Consider the following 18,025-nt stretch of genomic DNA (forward strand, 5'->3'; position numbering starts at 1 on the left):
GAGATCAGACGAGATCGGGCGTGTTCAGGGTGGTATGGCCGTAAACGATGATCCCACAGCCACGCAGACGTTTTATCTGTCAAGAAACAGCGATAGAAATGTACATTGTGTTTCACTGTCATTTTTCCCTTCTTCTTTTTAATCGTCTTCTCCGTCACCACAATTTTTCTTATCACTAACTGACAGCAGCTAATATTGAGCTGCTGCCAGTCTCTGCGTCTCGGCATCTCTTCCACCAAGTTTACAAACTTCATCTTGACATTTCTTCCGTAAAAACAACTACATAGGCATTATTGGATTTCAACAAATGGCTTGCAGTTACCATAGACGATCCTAGCCTGTTTGGCGTCCTGKGGGAACCTCTTAGGAAGGGCCCCCAATGCAAAGTGATGGACAACCAGAGTTGGTCATCTGTGTCATCCACCATCTTTAAATAAACCAGTTAACATCCAAATCTGTAGCATTTTGTATAACGTTCTCTGCAATAGAGCTTTAATATGAAATATTGAATATGCAAGAAATTATGCTGACATAGTGTAAATTACACTAGCCTAAACTGTACTCTATTAATTTACTAAATTGTAAAGTTTAAGGACTTCAGCACTTAATTCTTGGTTTTACTTTCACTTTTCTAAATGGTATGAACTACTTTTTGTCTTGAAATAAAGACGTCAAGTCGACTTTAAAAAAAAAATTAAATCATTTTATTTGGTCATTTAAAAAAAGAAAAGACGTACTAGTTTCAAATCCTTTAATCTCCCATGGCAACCATTCTGGGTGTAGAAAACGAGCTGTATAACCGAGGACCACCTTTTCAACAAAGCTCCTTCCCAAAGCTGCAGCTGGGCTTTCCATAACTCCTTTAGACTAGCAGCAGCAGCAATTAGCAAATACYTGGTGGAACTGAGTCTTCTGAGCTCATAAGCTACTTCTCAGGGAGATTCTGAACGCTTGATAAAGGAATGTTGTTGTGATTATGTACTGAAGTCGTCAGAAAGAGTAGGAGGTTCTTAAAGCTGCAGTATTACTTTTATTTAAGAAAAAACATTTTAYGTAACTGTTAAAACTGTCACCATGTCATGACAGTAAACTATGAGACTGATAATTTGAGGGACGATTGGTCTCTTCCACCTCCTCCCTGAGAAATTATTGCTGTCTGAAGAAAKGCACCGCTCCAGACCAAAAACCACCAAGCAGAGCCAGGAGGAGGGTCTTAGTGCTGTCAATCAWCCTCATGTACTCATAACTAAAGGTGCTAATGGCGGAGAAACAACTTATTACAGAAAAATCTTTTAGCCGCCATCATCAGTGGCTAGGCTAGCTAGCCTAGCAGTCACGACAGGCTGTGATCGACAGCTCCAAGTCCCACCTTCTCTCTCTGATTGGTTGAGAAGTCATAAGTGCTAATGTTTTTAAAATTATTTTATCTTTRACTGTCACAATATGGTGGCAGCTTCAACCAAACATGTAAAAACATATTTTATAAAAGTTACATACTGCAGCTTTAACAGTACTTTGACTTTCATCTGACACTTGCCAGAGGGGACGATCGACGACCAGCCAGGTGACGTAGATGTAGAAGACATAGATTTACAGACTAGAAGGGGAAAAACTGCTCCATGACTGACTCCTGTGATAAAACTTCCTTTATTCACAATTAGAGATCTGTCGTTGTCATATTTACAAATACATGTTGCAAATAGTTACACCAAGAGACGTAGAGCAGAAGCACAGTTCAACACTGGTCTGAGCATCTCCGGAAACTCTCTCCCCCAATTAGAAATCACATAATAAACGCAGAGTAATGGATTATAACAAGCTGGAGCTCCCTACTGGTCACAAGAACCAATCTAGTTTTCAGTGGAATACTTTGATGAGCCAACAAGTGCTCCCTGTTGTTAACAGGTCCACATGTAACGGCGTAGAGTCATCCTATATGGCAAGCCATTAGGGACAAAAAATGGTAATGTTTTTTTTCCCAACCCGTTTCCCTAAACAAATCGCATAAAATTACGTTGGGTAGTCACCAGATCCCCATCAAGAATGCGTTTTGAACGGCTCCTGAGTGGCGGTGGGCGGAGGTCCAGCTTTTCGATATTAAAGGCTTATTCAAGAATGACAAATTGCGCAACATTCATTAACTGGGTAAAGGTTTTCCCCTTTCTTTCTGCTGCTAAGGTGGCCATGAAAATCCACTTATAGGCATAAAATCTGGAAGAGTTTTCATCAACCCAAGGGAATTTTAACACCATTTCTTATCCAGACATGTCTAAAAAAACATTTGGCCCTATTGGCTTGCCATAATCTGAACATTTGGATATGCGCTTGGGTTAATATACAGCAGCAAACGTACAACTCTGCAGTTTCCTTATACTGCATGTCTAAATKAAGTCATGGCTATGACAGGATTCCAGGAACTTTGTGGGGTTGCACAGCTGCTTTCTCACTTATGTTCATCAATCCTCTAAAACCTGCTTAGAGGAACAAATGATCTGCTCTCTTATAAAACAGCTGGATTCATATGTGAATGTAAAATAAAAAAAATAAAAAAAAGTGCCAAAGTTGTGTGAAAACCAGACGAGGTTTGAAATAATCTTGATCACAACGGTTTTTGTGAATCCTGCAGGTATGAAATTCTCCTCAAAGTTCAGTTTAATTGGTTCTTAAAATGAGTTTAGATGCTATAACATACTGGTCAACATGTTCTGGAAGGGTAGTTACGGACGGATTATWGGGGGAAAAAAAATAAATCTGACTGATTATTAGAACAGAAAATAAATGTTTTGCGGCATAAATTTGGCTCTGATTATTATGTATCATTTTATTTTTATAATTTGGGACATTTTTGCATCTTGTGAATTCCTGGCGTGCCGCAAACTATCGGTTAGGAATTGGCCAATTTTCTCTTGATCAGTTCAAGAGAAATTTCCACAGATTTCCACAGACAGTATGTAACCTTATTCTGAGTTGAATCCCTAATAAATACATGTCAAGTTATGATTAGAAATGTATGCTTTGATGCATATAACAGAAATATTGATGTAAATATGTCATTTTCTATTAAATCAAATAATCCTCAGTAGAAAGAAAAAACAACATGGGAAGCAGTCAAAGTTGAAATCGGCAGGTCAGACCTCACAGAACAGCAGAAATCAATGATTGGTGCATAACTAGTAATCAGTCCATGGTCTCAAACATAAGCAGGCTCAGATGTTTCCTTGTTCATTAAAATGTACACATGAAAACAAAACTCTTAACTCAAATGCTTCTTGCGACGAACAAAAGCTGGCTATGTGCTGGAGGTGACGGGACTCAAAGATGGCAGAACATCTTAGAAAATACAAGATTTTTTAGGGTATGTTTCRAATTACTAGGCAAGGAAGCAGGAGTTTGTCAGACATGTTGGAGGAAAACAAGAAGACGTAACATGAGGTACGTGAAACCACAACATGAGTTTTAMTGATCTGTTTGATCAGAAATGGGATTCCAGCAATTCCAGAGAAAACCTCACTGAGCTCTTTTTCTGTTTTCTACTTATCCAGATGAAATATCACAACATCGGCCATGTTTGGCCGTTCTGCTGCCGTRAACCTCTCTGAAGCGGGCTGCAGGGATGCGCGCTCATTTCACAGATTTGCTTACAAGAACTTCYGGATTAGCGGCYGCCAGTGTGCTCCCTCCCAAACACACGAGCACGGACATTAATCCACCGAGCATTTGGGTCAGATTAGATAAAATTTYACTGTGGGACACTCATTTGAGCTTTAAACATTTTACTTAAAAAAAGGCACAAACTACAATTTTCTGGTAAATTATTTGGATGTRAAACAAACAAAACAAGAAATCGAAACATCTTCTTTTCCTTTTTAWGCCATGAGCGCAGAGATAATCATCCTAGATCAGTCTTGACTTTTAATTTTAAGCCTAAAGTTTTTCCACTGTAATTGTTTTCTTTCCCAAAAGTGCAATAAAAATGAGAGCTTAGTATCTGCTTTCGCTCTTTCTTCCACAGTACCTGAGGCCAGTGACTGCGCTACAAAGACCACATTGAAGGACGAGAGGAAAGAACCGAACTCCAGAAAACTACGACATGAAAAGAAGCGTTGAATGCAGGGTTGGAGTCTGAAAACTGAGGATTAACTTACAAAACAAAAGAAAAAAAGAAAAATACATAAAAATCAGATTCAGTTTTAAAGATGAAATGCTTCCTGTGTCTCTCAGATTGAACATCAGCATAGTTCACCTTTCACCTTGATCCCAAAATACACACAGAGAAAAAAAAAAGGATAAAAAAAAGAAAATTTAATTCCTACGGAGCAGATTTCTTTCACTTGAACCACCTGAATAGTTTCCCCTGATCGACAGCTGATCCAAACGTTCTGCATGGAATCTAGAATACAACAACTGCTTCAAACAGCATCTTTTTTTTTTTCTTTTTTAAATTCACGCCACTGTATTCGAGTTTCATTGTTACAGCTTTTATACGCTTTTCCTCGAGCTCCCAGTTGTAATGCAGGTACGCTTAGAATTAGTCTGTAAAAGAATCAAAAGTCTCTTGTGGAGTCAGTAGGACTGCAACATTCCTTCAACTCGGCAGGAGCCGTGGGGAGCGCCGAGAAAGAGAGAGAGAGAGAGAGAGAGAGAGAGACAGAGAAGGGGCGAAGGAAGGAGGTACATGGTGGCGGCCTGGAGGGGAGGATGAGCAGGGACGAAGGGGGCGGGGCCTTTTTGTGTAGTTGCTTCCATTTAAAACTCGACAGTGACCACAATGTTTCAAGTTGCCTCCATCCTCTTCCTTCACTTGTGCCTCTGGAGGGCTTTCCTCTTTCTCCTTTTGAAGAAACAACAGCACCTGCAGGGAAACGGTTACAATTAGACAAACAGGATCCCTGCAGTTAGCATCCTGCATTAGCATCAGCTAAAGGACCATTTCACAGCTTTAAACGAGTCTGGACTGCATTTGATCATCTCCAGTTCAAATTCTAACACACCAACATGTCGGCCACCAGGTTCTCTACGGACAAGTTGCTCACAGTCATTGACTACCATGGTTCTTTTAGCTGTAAGGTTGTCAACTCGTAAAATCTTAAATGTATAAGTGATATATAAAAGGAAAAGCTTTAATACTAAATGTAAACAGGAACTAGAAAATGTCCAATGAGATCACATTTTGCAGATCATGGGAAACAAATAGCGAGGGAGAGAGAAGTGGGTCAGCTATGCCAGTTTGACTTTGACAACCTTCACAAGTAGATGTGCTGCAGGAAAATAAAATAGCTAATAAACCACAGCTGATGTTCAGATGATCAATTATTAATGATCGCAAAATAAAACATCAAGCCTGAAATCATAAAACAGTAACGAACTGAGGTTTCTGTTCTTTGTGAAGGAAATATTTACATGTTTTCTGGTGTCAAATACTGTTACATTAGTGGAGCTGTTGACAGATTGTTGCTATGACAACGTAGACCAGGGTCAAGCAAAAATAATCTTGAGATTCACTTAGAGCACATGTGTCAAACTCCAGGCCCACGGGCCAAATCTGGCCCGCTGTAGCTTTACATGTGGCCCTCTAGACTCCAAAGTGCATCAATAAGTCTCTCCAGTTTTTCACAAAACTGCAAAATTCACACAAAATCAACAAATTAAAAAAAAAAAAATTCTGATTTTTACAGCAAATGTTTTCAAAATTGGTCAAAAACATCGAGTTTACGTGACTGCTGCCTCAGTCTTATGATGTCAAGTTATATTCTGTAAATGACACAGTGAGTAATAAAAAGTCACATTTAGCATCATACATTAGCGCAAATATTGAAAAAATGTCCAATAAACATTTCTGAATTGGCACCACAAAATCTGTAATTTTAAATGCAAAAGCCACTAAAACACTCAAACTCCTGGAGGAGCAGCCATCTATTGATATTTTAACAGTTTAATTGTTTTATCAATTTTTTCTGGCTCAAAATTAAGATGAGTTTGACACAACTGACTTAGAGCTTCAACCTATGATCTAATGGAGAGAGGATCCGAAGTTTTGGTAATAATTWAATTTTTTTTCATACTTGGTTTCGTCAACCACGTCAACCTCAGTGGGAGCAGTGATGGGAGCGTTGGAGTGTCCGGCCGTGGGGTCGTCCGTGTTCAGCTCACCGTTCGTTGAGCTCATCACCTGCAGCGTTTCAAAGAATAAAAAGGGATATCAGACTTCTCAAACACAGACGACTGGAAGACAGGGATCATCGTTAACATCACGTTACGCAGCTGGAGAGAAGGACCGTCTAATCTGGACTGAAGCGCTAAAGCAACATTACAGACTAAAAATTAAAGCTGGTTCATATTCTTCCTGTTCATCCTCTCCAAAGAGAAACTCTACAGTAAAAAGTAGCTAATTCCTCTTTCCTTTGTGTTCAACAGATTAGCGCTTTCCACGAATGACGGCTTCATTTAAAACCAATCAGAATGGTGCAGGTGTCACAGCCGTCACCTGATCTGCATTAGAACCGGAGCTGGAAWGAAAGAGAGGAAGAACAAGATCTACCTGTTTGGAATCTGCATGTGAAGACAAAACACTGACAAAACCTGCAGCTCTACCAAGCAACACTAGGTGGCGTATTTGTCCCACTTCAACAGTGGAGACATGGGACTTCTGGGAAAAACACAATGGGACCTAAATTATGGATTAATGTCCATGTTTGGGCAGCAAAAATACTTCAGTGTTTCAGACAGTTGTTCTTTTTTGTCACTCATAACAGAAAATTACACAAAATTAAATTGATCATCTGCTTAATGAGTTTCAGGTTTGAGATCTTTTTTAATCATGAAGTTAATTTCATCAGATGCATCTCAATAACCTAGAATATCATGAATTTATTTTAGTAACTGAATTCAAAAAGTGAAACTCATTACAAAGAGTTTGAATGTTTTTGTGCATTTATTTCAGTTTATGTGATGATTTTGATAAACTGATGAAAATTTAACTATTGCAGAGTACAGTAGTCGTTTTTAAACTCAATGAATATATTGTTATTAAGAAATGTCAGCCTACTGTACAGTTTGTACCCTCAGTACTTCTAAGGGAAGGCAATTAAACTTTATTAGCACCAGCAGGTACATTCCTCTTGAAGAGAAACACTAAAATATGTTTACATGTAATTATGAATGCATTTCTCTTTTGGGATCAAAGTATTTCTGAATGCAAAGCTCTGACTTTGGTCACATTTAATTAGTAGTGTGCACTGAGTATCTGGACCCTCTGTGTTATCTCTGTTGCTTGTGCGATGCTTTCCACCACACTTTTTCCTTCCACTAAGCTTTCCATTAAGATGCTTGGATGCAACACCTCCAAATGGCTAGCTAACACTTATTTTTTAAGTGTCAACAGAGGTTGGCAATTTGGACCTAAAGTTTTGTCCTGACATTTAGTGGTTCTGTTATGATAGCAGTAAAAGTGATGAGCTATTTATCACTCATTTTTAAAATGTGACTGCATGACACAGCAATCACAGATCCACAAACACAAATCCTAAATCCATTCTGAAAATGCATCTATTCTCCTAATTTCTTTAGCAAAGAAAATTTCAGTAGTTTTGTTTTGGTTTTTATTTACATTATTAATTTTTGGTATTTTCTGCCAATTTCATAATAATCTTATTATTTTTACTAAATTTTGTTTTATTTTCCGTTTTATTGTTTATCTATCTGTGATATTGTGAAGCACTCTGTTCAGCTGGGGTTGTTTTAACTGTGCTAAATAAACTTTGACTTGACTTCATTTGTAATATGCTTCTTTAGGACACTATTCACATAAAGACGTGGGATTTGTATCAATAAACTGCACACATTAAAATTTTGTGACATTTTCATTGAAAAAACAGTGGAGAAAATAACAATATAAGAGGGTTTTTGCTCCAGTCTGAACTAAAGACGTCTTATTTATTTGAATTTTTTTTAAGCAATTCTTAAAAACGTGATTCTATTAATTGATGTCATTGCTTGTATTTAGTTTTAAACTTGTGCATATGTTTTCTTTTGCTTTTTACTTTTGTGTAACCAGGATGTTGTGTTGCAGATTTCTGCTCAGGTCGGTTTTGAAAATGAGATCCGAATCTCACAGATTAAACGAAGGAAAGACTAAACATCATTACTTGGAATTTATTGTGATGATAAATCCAAATTCTTATCACGATAATTGATGATTTTCTGGGAGGATATATTCCTGCTATCGATACGAGTTACTTTAATATTAGTTTTAGGTCAATAAAGTCAAGCACAAACTGCTGCTGTTGCTACCCTGAACACAGCTAATCCATCAAAAACCTGATCATCATTTATTCATTTATTTTTCCTAAACATCCCAGTTGTTCTGTGTTCCTGATATGTTTTTATATTTATTGAGATATACGTATTTATTATTATTTTATTCAATTATTTGACTTGTCTTTGAGAGTTGCTGTATTTTAAATTTCGTTGTGCTTTCTTCGTCCACAATGACAATAAAATAATTCTGACTCTTTAGGTGACATTCTGGTTTAACGAGATGCACCTGTGCGTCATGAGGTTGGGACATCACCGGACATCGTCTTTGCATGGCTGTTTGCTGCAAGCCGCCTAGAAGCAGGGGAGCTTTTATTCAGCAACATGCAGAGCACACCGAGGTTCAAAGAGTCCGATTGAAAAACACGAGCAACAAAGAGAGCGTCTACTGGCAAGCAGGCAGGTAGGCAGGCAGGCGGGCGATGTGGGTTCAGTGGGAAGCAGGGGGGAAAGTCTGTCACAAAATTACATGCATTCATGCATTAGCCATCAGAGCAGCAGCAGCGGTACCTGAACAGAGCCCCCCAGCCGCTCAGCTGTGAGGTGCGACCCCAGAGTCTCCTTATTGGTCACGGGGGTGGGCTGAGACTCACTTCCTTTGGGCTCAGGTGACTTGATACAAAGCAGAAAGKGTTGAGGCAGGAAGTGGTGAGAATAAAGGGAGGGGTCAGAGGTGAGGGAGGAGGAGGCCATGTGAGGGATCAGGTGTGGGGGGAGTAACACGGAGTAAAGGGGAGTAAATGGAAAACAACAACAAAAAAAGAAAAGTAAAATTAAAGACGACATCTCCCAAGCAGAAGCAGGCTTGTTAAGACAAACTATGTTAATAGAGGAGTAAAGGGAAGCAAAAATTTACTTGAAGCATACAAATAAACTCATGCAGAGGTAAAAAGAACAGCCTCAAACTTGATTTTCCATATAAAAAAAACACAGCAATCAATCTTCTCAGGTGATTTCATCGCAGGACTAGTTTTGCTGCAGCTGAAAACTTATTTAAACTTTTAATCAGAACTAATTACTACAGAGATGCAACATCTTCTGAGTCATGGTCAATGTGCACAGTGCAGTAGGCGGCGCTTTGCCAGCGTTAAAAGATGGCACGTTGTTTCCAAGCCAATCACATTAAACCAAAGGCAGTAAAAAAAAAAAAAAAAAAAAAAGAGGGAGGGAGAAGCTAGAGTCCACTGTAATAAGTCAGTCATAAAATGAAATAAACTCCTCAACAGCGCCGCGGTAAACGATGACTCAACAAGCACAGCAACCTTATCTGCACCATTATTTATGACAATCAGCCATCATTTATGGATGTTTTGTGCATAATAAATCTCACAAATGATTCCCYGCCTACGCATTAAAAATAAAAAAGGGTCAGATTGCATGCTAACTTAAAAACGCTGTCACACACTAAGCATGTAATTAGTCATCACTGGTATGAACAATGCAGTTTGCATTTTCAACTCATGCAATAATGACTGCTGCTTAGAGAGGCGGGAGGCCTGCACAAAGTATTCACACCCTGAACTCTTCCACGCTTTATCCCATTACAACCACAAACTTTATGTGATGGACCAGCAGAAAGGAAGTGGAAAGAAAACAATGCTTGGTTTGTAAGGAAGGGGTGTCCAAAGTGTGGCGCGTGGGCCATTTATGGCCTTCAATGTGATTCTGTGTGGCCCTACAAAAATGTTACATCTTTTATCAACCATGACTTTTTTGTGTTTTTACTTCAAGTTAATAATGAATAGGACAATTATGAAGATTTAGGTGATAAACTGAGCTAAATAAAGACAAAAAAATCCAAACATATTAGAAATAAACGGATTGGAATCATACCTGGCAGAGTTTTTTGTGTCTCTTTTAAAAAAGAAAGTTGTTAGATTTTATGTTTTACATCTACAATAACCTACATCTCCCTTTTGTACGGAAATCTGACTTAATTCATTTTATTTGTATATATAAAAAGAAAACATTCTAGAAAAAAGAAAACAAAAGAAACAAAATTTACGGCTGTCTGGCTAAGTTGGCAGGCCAGACAGAGAGAATCACTAAGAGAAGAAACCAAAAGGCTCATGGTGACTCTGGAGGAGCTACAAAGATGCACAGCTCAGCTACGATAATCTATCCAGGGTCCTACAAACCTGACCTCTATGGAAAAGTTTTCAAGAAAAAAAAAGCCACTGATGAAAAAAGCAATTTGAACATCTTGGGAGATTCTCTAAGACCAAATATTTAATTTTTTACATTCTAGCTTAGAGGCAGAAAAAATACTTTAATCTGGGGTGAAGCTTCACCAATCTAGCAGAATATAAACCCTAAAGATGCAGCTGAAGTTACAAAAGGGACAGTTTAATCCAGGGTGTCACATCCAGGCCTGGAGGGCCGAGAAGGCCTGCAACTTTCAGATGAGCCCTGAAACCCGAATCCAAAGGCTAAATGACCTCACCTGCATGCACTCAGGTTCTTCACAGTCCTGCAGATGCTCTAATTATTTGATTCTAGCCCTCAAACTATTAAACAGATTAATTGTGATTAATYGATTAATGAAATAACTACTAATTTAGTAATTGATTAATTGTTAATCGGTTTACTCAAAAAATAAGTCTTTTACTGAAAGAACAACAACCTTGGATCAATAATTAAGCCAATAGTGTAGAAAGAATATAAACATTTTGTATTTAAGATGAAAAAACCAAACTTCTTGATCTGTAAATTTGTTTTATCCCGATGTCCTTAAACTCCTTAAGTGGCAGTTTTAGCTTCACCTGATTCAAATTACGTAAAAAAAAAAGATCAAATTTTAAACACCTTTTAAAATCCAATTATTAACCAGTTAATCCAAAACATAATCAGATTAGCCCTACACTGCATTAATACTCAGGGCTCAGTTTTTAACATTGATGTGTTTTAGCGGCAGATGCATCCTTTGCTACAAATGATCAATTGTTTACTAATGCTGTCACTGCATTTTAGGCAATAAAATTTTAATCTTATGTTTATTTTCATTTGTTGTGTATTTTTTTATGGTACAAAATAAGCATAAGTGGTTAAATGAGAGATATGCCATTTTTTTTCAACCGATTAATTGATTGTCAAATAAATAGTCAGAGTAACTGATTAATCATCAGAACAATCAATTAATCGTCAGAATAATCTGTGGAATACTCCATTACTAAAATAATCTGTAGCTGCAGCTTCATTTGACTTTATTGTGTTTTGAAGCACAAACGCATCTAGAAGGAGCAGGAAGCTTCATATTCACATATTTGAGTTGCTTAGTCAAAGTCTAGGCCTTCATCCAACTGAGAATCTGTGCTGGAAATCGCTGTTCACCTACACCATCCATCCTGTTCGGATGAGCCAAAATTTAGATCTTTAGATGAGCGACGTGAGAAACGACACCAAAAAGCTGTAATTAGTGCATGCATGCAGCTTTACCACACAATGCTGTGGCTGTGACCTGACAAATCATGAAAAGGTTCAGGAGGTATAAATACTTCTGCATGGGAAGCCATAAATGATGCCTTCTTTCCCTCATGACTGAAGATATCTACATTTTTTCCCACTTCAGCATTTCGTTATCGTATTTCTTGCTGTCTGATAAGGACTCTGTAAACAAATCAAACCCAGCCTTGTTCTCCAAGAAGCTGCTTGTTTAATCACACTACACAAGTGGTCCGGCGTGGAATGAGGACCATTCAAGTAGGTGGGCTGGATGAGGAGCTGGAAGCTGAGGGTCTCACCTGGTTTTTGGTCTGCTGTTGTGCTTTGTCTCTGCTGCTGGGCGGTAGCGTTGTGTCACTGGGGATGGGGCCGATCGGTGTGGGCTGCAGGGAACAGAACATGCACATCGGGGATCAAATCCAGGCCGTTTCTTCTGCTCTGACGGCAGAGGAACAGAAAGCGGGGAGATGAGGCACTCACGAGAGATTTGCCGACCCAGTCGTACTCGTAGTCGAAGATGTAGCCGTTCCTGTCGAACAGATCAGTGAAGAGCTTCCGTAGGTAATCGTAATCTGGCTTCTCAAAGAAGTCCAGCCTCCTCACGTAGCGCAGGTAGGTGGCCATCTCTTCTGTTACAAAACACAAAGCAGCAGCCAATGAGAACGCAGCAGAACAGGAAGTGGTGAGCGAGATGCAGGGTTCTCCGACTGACCAGGGAAGCTCTCACAAAGCACTTCAATCGGGGTCGCTCGTTTGGTGTCTCCGATCTTCTGGTATCGCTCCTTCAAAGTGTCAGCCTTGAGTGAAGAGAAGTTTTCATTTCATTATTTAAACCATTAAAACTTAAACATATGAAGAAGCTGTGTGGTTTAAAAATAAACAGATACAATGATCAAATTAGTTTAATCCTGGGCTCTGGGCTTCATGGCTGATGAAAACTCCTCTGGTCTCCCTAGTGATATTTATAGCACTTAAGCCTCGTTTGCATAAATCTGACATGGCACTTTAGATTTAGAAACGATTTCTTAATACGTCACTGGAACAGTTTCGCTTCCAGCAGTGGTGACTTCAAAATACACAAAGCTATAATTAAATACTTCTCCAGAATTTAATTTATTACTTAATACTTTATACGTTTTATATTTAATTTTAGAATGGAGCATCCAAAACCTGTAAACTGTGAAGTGAAGGAAGGGATGGAGAGGATGAAAGAAATGGGMTGAATTATGACAGATGGGTGGATCAACAGGTGGATGCAAGGAAGAACCAAAGGAGGATGGATGGAACAGGATGAACAGAAGAATAAATGGACAAATAAAACTTAAGGCCAAAATGTGAGTGGAGGGATGGGAAAAATAGTCAGAGGGTTTGTCAGACTGATAGACGGATGGAAGTTTAAACACGGGGACGAATGGATGGACAGATGGATGGACCGACGAGCAGACAGCTGGTGGACGGATGTATTTAAGTATAAATCTGTATCGTTCCCGTTGTTCCGCCCTGTAAACCTCAGACGTTCCCAGACATTCCCGGCCGTTCCCAGCTGTAGGAACTCTGAGTGTCAAGAATCGAGTCGCTTCGTTTCCATCACGTCTGAATCTTCAAACAGCAGAGGATTGTTCTGGCCTGAGCCATGCGACATCCCCCACACTACATCCCTCACATTCATCCACCAAGAACTCCCACCCACACAGCAACTGTTCGCATGTCTTTTCTTCTCYGCCATTCTTTGATACTGATGCCTTCAGAAAGCGAAGCATGTCTGCCGCCTGCTAGAACCYGCTGCTGAGGCGCTTCTGCTGCTGGCCCTTCATGGCGCCTGAGGCTCTTTTAGCGATTAAAGTATACATCAAGTGGGGAAGTTTGTGTGTGATTATGCAACAAAACAAAATTAGATGAGTCATGACTCTGTGGGGGAAAAAGAATCAACCTGTGAAGATTGCAATGGTTCAGACCAGGTCTGCCAACAATATTCAAACATTTAGAGGAAATGTTTTATCATTTAAGTCTGTAGCCAGGAGATTGTTGGGTCTATCTTTAGAGAGAACCAGTATTTGTTTTTATTAGCTGTTCCTGTTTCAACAGCTTTTTATCTGAGCTCTGATAAATTTACTAATAATCAGGTAGTGATCTTCTGCTCATATGAAAAAAGGGAAATTAAACAGAGAAATGTTATATCAGACTTTATAAATKCAACATGTGGGTAGTTTTTAGTTAATTTGTTAATTAAAAACMAAACCTTTTCATCTGTTTTACACAGTAAATACTCACCTGCATTTATTGGGATCTAAATAATTGCTGAAAATCTAAAAGGTTTTTCTATATATATACTGCTCAAAAAAATAAAGGGAACACTTAAACAACACAATATAACTCCAAGTAAATCAAACTTCTGTGAAATCAAACTGTCCACTTAGGAAGCAACACTGATTGACCYGACGAGGGTCCCTGCAACAAGATAAAATAAATATTRGTTGTTCATACTGGCCCAGTTCTACTTATTGAACTGATACCAATATGTTAAAAAAATTACTGATATTAGCAGATTCCGATATATTGCATATCTCTAATTTCTGTAATAACTGGTTATTACAGAAATTAAATCTGTAATATGAAATCTTCAGAATGTGCCAATTTTTTGTCTGATTAACTGATTGATCAGACAATCAAAAAACTCAAATAATTGAAAGATTCAGTCAGACTCTGTATGATGCATCTGTCTACTAAGTGACTCAGTTKCATAATTTAGGTGAAACATCATGATTGTTTACCTTCAGGCCCTGCCAAGGAAGGCTGCCTCGGAGGAAGTACATAAACATGTGGCCCAGAGCCTCTAAATCATCTCTTCTGCTTTGCTCTAAAACAAAAACAAAACAAACCACATTAAGTATTTTATTTATTTATTTTTCATTAAGCTGRAGTTTATTTAAGGAGACTCACCTTTTCCCAGGTGTGTGTTGATGCTCATGTAGCGCGCCGTCCCTGTCAGACTCTTGTGCTCCCGGTAGGGGATGTGTTTTTTGGTCTCGGGGTCTATATACTCTTTGGCCAGACCAAAGTCGATGATGTGGATGGTGTGCTGCCTCTTGCTCCCGGGCCTCCCGACGAGGAAGTTCTCAGGCTTCACATCTCTGTAGATCAGACTCTTGTTGTGCACGTACTCCATCCGCGTTATCTAGCCAAGGAAATCGGCGGAAAAAATTAGCCTCTGGGTTTCAGCCAGTTTCTAGTTAAGGAGTTTTAACTAGTTTGGTTTTTGTTTGTTGTGTTGTCATAGCAACAAAGGCAGATGTAACACGACAAAGCAAAAACATAAAACCAGATTTTTAAATGTTAAGCAAATTAATATCCTAATATTGTTTTCACAACATTTTAATGAACACTATAAATTTTACTGAGCAAACCAAAAATGTAACTAAATACGGGTAATTCCTGAGTGTCGTAAGGACGAACTTTAACAGCATTTTAGGTTTCACCTCAAACAAACTGCGAATCATCAAAATCCGCTCTGTTGGATTGGACTCAAAGTCCAATTTTATAAGTGAAATCCACTTATCCTTTTAATCTATATTGTCCTCAGCATTTGGTGCTTGTCCTGGCAGGTTACAGCTSAATAAATATACTAAATATTTCATCATATTGTCTWTTGCACTTTAACATCCACTAAGGTAACTGCAGTCTGGTAAATGATGAATGAGTGGTGTGTACGCACTGGAACAACAAGTCCACAGCTATTTRTGTACATTCAAGAAGATAAAAGGTGTGTTGTTGCACATAAATATTTCAAAATCTCCTGAACAAAACAATAAAAAAAGAAACAACAATGTGACTTTTAGACACACATTTCTAACTATTTTAATTTGTTAACTAGATGTAACTTTTTTTTAACTTTCAGGTAGGTGTTTCTTTAAAAARAAATTTTWATAGGATTGAAAATTTAAGTCCTCATTCAGTTTTAAAAAGTAAAGCTTATAGGTTCATTATTCAACTATAATTTTAACTTTTATTTCCAATTAATTTTGATAAATATGGCATAGCACATRAAAACTCACAGTTTAGTTTCTTAGAAAATCTAAAKGTCACGTAAAATCATTAAAATAAGTGTTTTTAATACAAAAATACTCCCAAATACTGCTAAATATATTCATGCAGGGTGAAGTATCTGCACTGAATATGTGGTCATGGCTCCCTTTGCATGACTTGCTGCATCAATGCAACGTAGCATGAAGACGATCAGCCTGTGGCTCTGCTAAAGTGTTAAGTAAGACCAGGTTGCTTTAATAGCAGCCTTCAGCTCATCTGCATTATTGGGTCATCTGTGTGTGCATGCGTGCGTGCCTGTGTTAGTACATGTCTAAGCTCCTTTTAGATCTTTATTCTTYGTAGTCAACTGAAACAGTCACAGATTGTCGACCAAAAGTTCACCTGATTAGGGCTGCATGATATTAGCAAAACATGCAATAATGTTGTCGAATACTATGATAACGATATGACTTGCAAAAAATAAGCTAATTTTTTAAAAACTGCATTGCAGAAATAATGATTTACTGAGAAAGTTGTTTKTGCTGCTTTGGCACTGAAGAGACAGATTTGTAAAACTTTCTTATGCTGTATGCAAGACAAATATGTTACAGACATCAAAAATCTAAATTTATGGCCCTTAAATAATTATGTAACGTTTATTGYAGTCCAGTAGGATTTTCACAATATTCTTACTGCGTACAGTGATATTGCATTAACTGTACAAMATTGTGCAGCTGTAAACCTGTAACCACGATGAAATGTAACGGAGTAACGCAAGACTGAGRAATTCATGCGACGGTGATGTGGTAGAAAGCACAGAGAGATAAAGAATCAGACTTGACTTTATTCACAGGGAGATTTTCAGAAAATTCCCTGCGAATTTACAGACAACCTCGTCTGTAARACGAGAACAGGTCTTACAGGTGGTAAGACCTGTTCTCGCTCAGGTCTTACCAGCTGTATGGCTATCATGAGGACGGTCTTGAGAAGGTGCGGTCACACAGGTCAATATCAACCAGTTATTACAGAAATTCAAGATATGAGGCACAGAACAACAGTGAGTTGTAAGCCATGCCCCGTTGGTCCAGTAATCCCTGCTATATGCCTAGCCCTGCTGCTTCGGTATTGCTTTCTGCCACACTTTTTCCTTCCACTCAACTTTCCACTGATGTGCTGGGATACAAYCCTCTGAACTTACATCTTCTTTAACAATAACCTTTTCTGCTTTACCCTTCTTGTGAAAGTTATCAGATTTCAAGTCAGTAACCTGCTTGATGTTTGTGTAGACCATRATATTTCTGCATTTTTATTTTATTGTGTAATCCTGATGTTCTGAGACACTGGACCACGYGCTTACATTAAAACTGAACCCCAAACCATTCTCCTAATAAAACATTTTAAATACATTACCATGTTGAATGAATTTATGGTAAGCTGTAATCAATTAAGYTTTTCATTAATTTTAGTTTTAATCACAAATTATTTTTATTTTTTACACAAGAGAAGCCATGTTAAAAGTTGATTAATCTGAAATCACAACATCAACTAATAACAGTGCACTTTAATCAAACCATTTCATTTGTCTAGAAGAAGGTCCGTTTTGTTTGGGGAGGTGTGAACGTGTAATCGGACTCTGAATAAAATCGGACCAAAAAAAGTGAACTCTGGTCTTTTTCCAAACACAAAAGAGAAATCCTACAACACCTAAAATATGACGGCATTCAATTTCTTTACATTTTGTTAAGAAGAAAGTTGTGCTCAATGTTTTCTTCAGAGATTTTGATGTAATTTCTTCAGTGGTTCTTGGTGCAGCACCCCCACAGGCAAGTGGGGGAAACAGGTTTTTCAATTGGTTTGGTTTGACATATTGCAGTGTGAAAGTGAACTGCACCAGATGAAAATGTAACAAATGTTGCGATTTCAGTCCCCGATCAAACCCAGTCTACAGGACTGTTTTTGCTCAGGTCTTACCAGCTGTATGGCTATCATGAGGACGGTCTTGAGGGAGAAGGTGCGGTCACACAGGTCAAACAAATCCTCTAAACTGGGCCCGAGCAGCTCCAGAACCATGGCGTTGTATTTCCCGCATGGGCCAAAGTAGTACACCTGAGGAATTCCCTCTGTGGAGACACAAACAGGTTTTTGTCAGATCATTTTCAAGATATGAGGCAGACTGGACATAAGAAAAAAAAAAATTTTTAATTACTTGTAAAAGATAACAAATCAGTGTGTGTGTTTGAGGTGAGGA

General features: G+C 38.4%; 1 protein-coding gene across 7 annotated transcripts in view; it reads right to left on the reverse strand.

Moving 5' to 3' along the window:
• Positions 1–1,628: 1,628 nt before the first annotated feature.
• Positions 1,629–18,025, reverse strand: part of csnk1g2b (casein kinase 1, gamma 2b) — a 47,072-nt gene continuing 30,675 nt past the window's right edge. For 4 of the 7 annotated variants that reach the window (XM_008415126.2, XM_008415127.2, XM_008415128.2 and 1 more), the window contains exons 5-13: positions 17,749–17,897; positions 14,695–14,929; positions 14,526–14,611; positions 12,467–12,551; positions 12,235–12,383; positions 12,054–12,137; positions 8,824–8,925; positions 6,063–6,169; positions 1,629–4,852 (exon numbers count right to left, since the gene is read on the reverse strand). In XM_008415126.2, the coding sequence (XP_008413348.1) occupies positions 4,798–4,852; positions 6,063–6,169; positions 8,824–8,925; positions 12,054–12,137; positions 12,235–12,383; positions 12,467–12,551; positions 14,526–14,611; positions 14,695–14,929; positions 17,749–17,897 (1,052 nt within the window). In that variant the 3' untranslated portion in view covers positions 1,629–4,797. The remainder of the gene's footprint in view (positions 4,853–6,062; positions 6,170–8,823; positions 8,926–12,053; positions 12,138–12,234; positions 12,384–12,466; positions 12,552–14,525; positions 14,612–14,694; positions 14,930–17,748; positions 17,898–18,025) is intronic. The other 3 variants (XM_008415131.2, XM_008415133.2, XM_008415132.2) reach the window with 3 other exon arrangements.

Source organism: Poecilia reticulata, linkage group LG8 (genome assembly GCF_000633615.1).
Source record: "Poecilia reticulata strain Guanapo linkage group LG8, Guppy_female_1.0+MT, whole genome shotgun sequence".
Classification (NCBI taxonomy): Eukaryota; Metazoa; Chordata; class Actinopteri; order Cyprinodontiformes; family Poeciliidae; genus Poecilia; species Poecilia reticulata.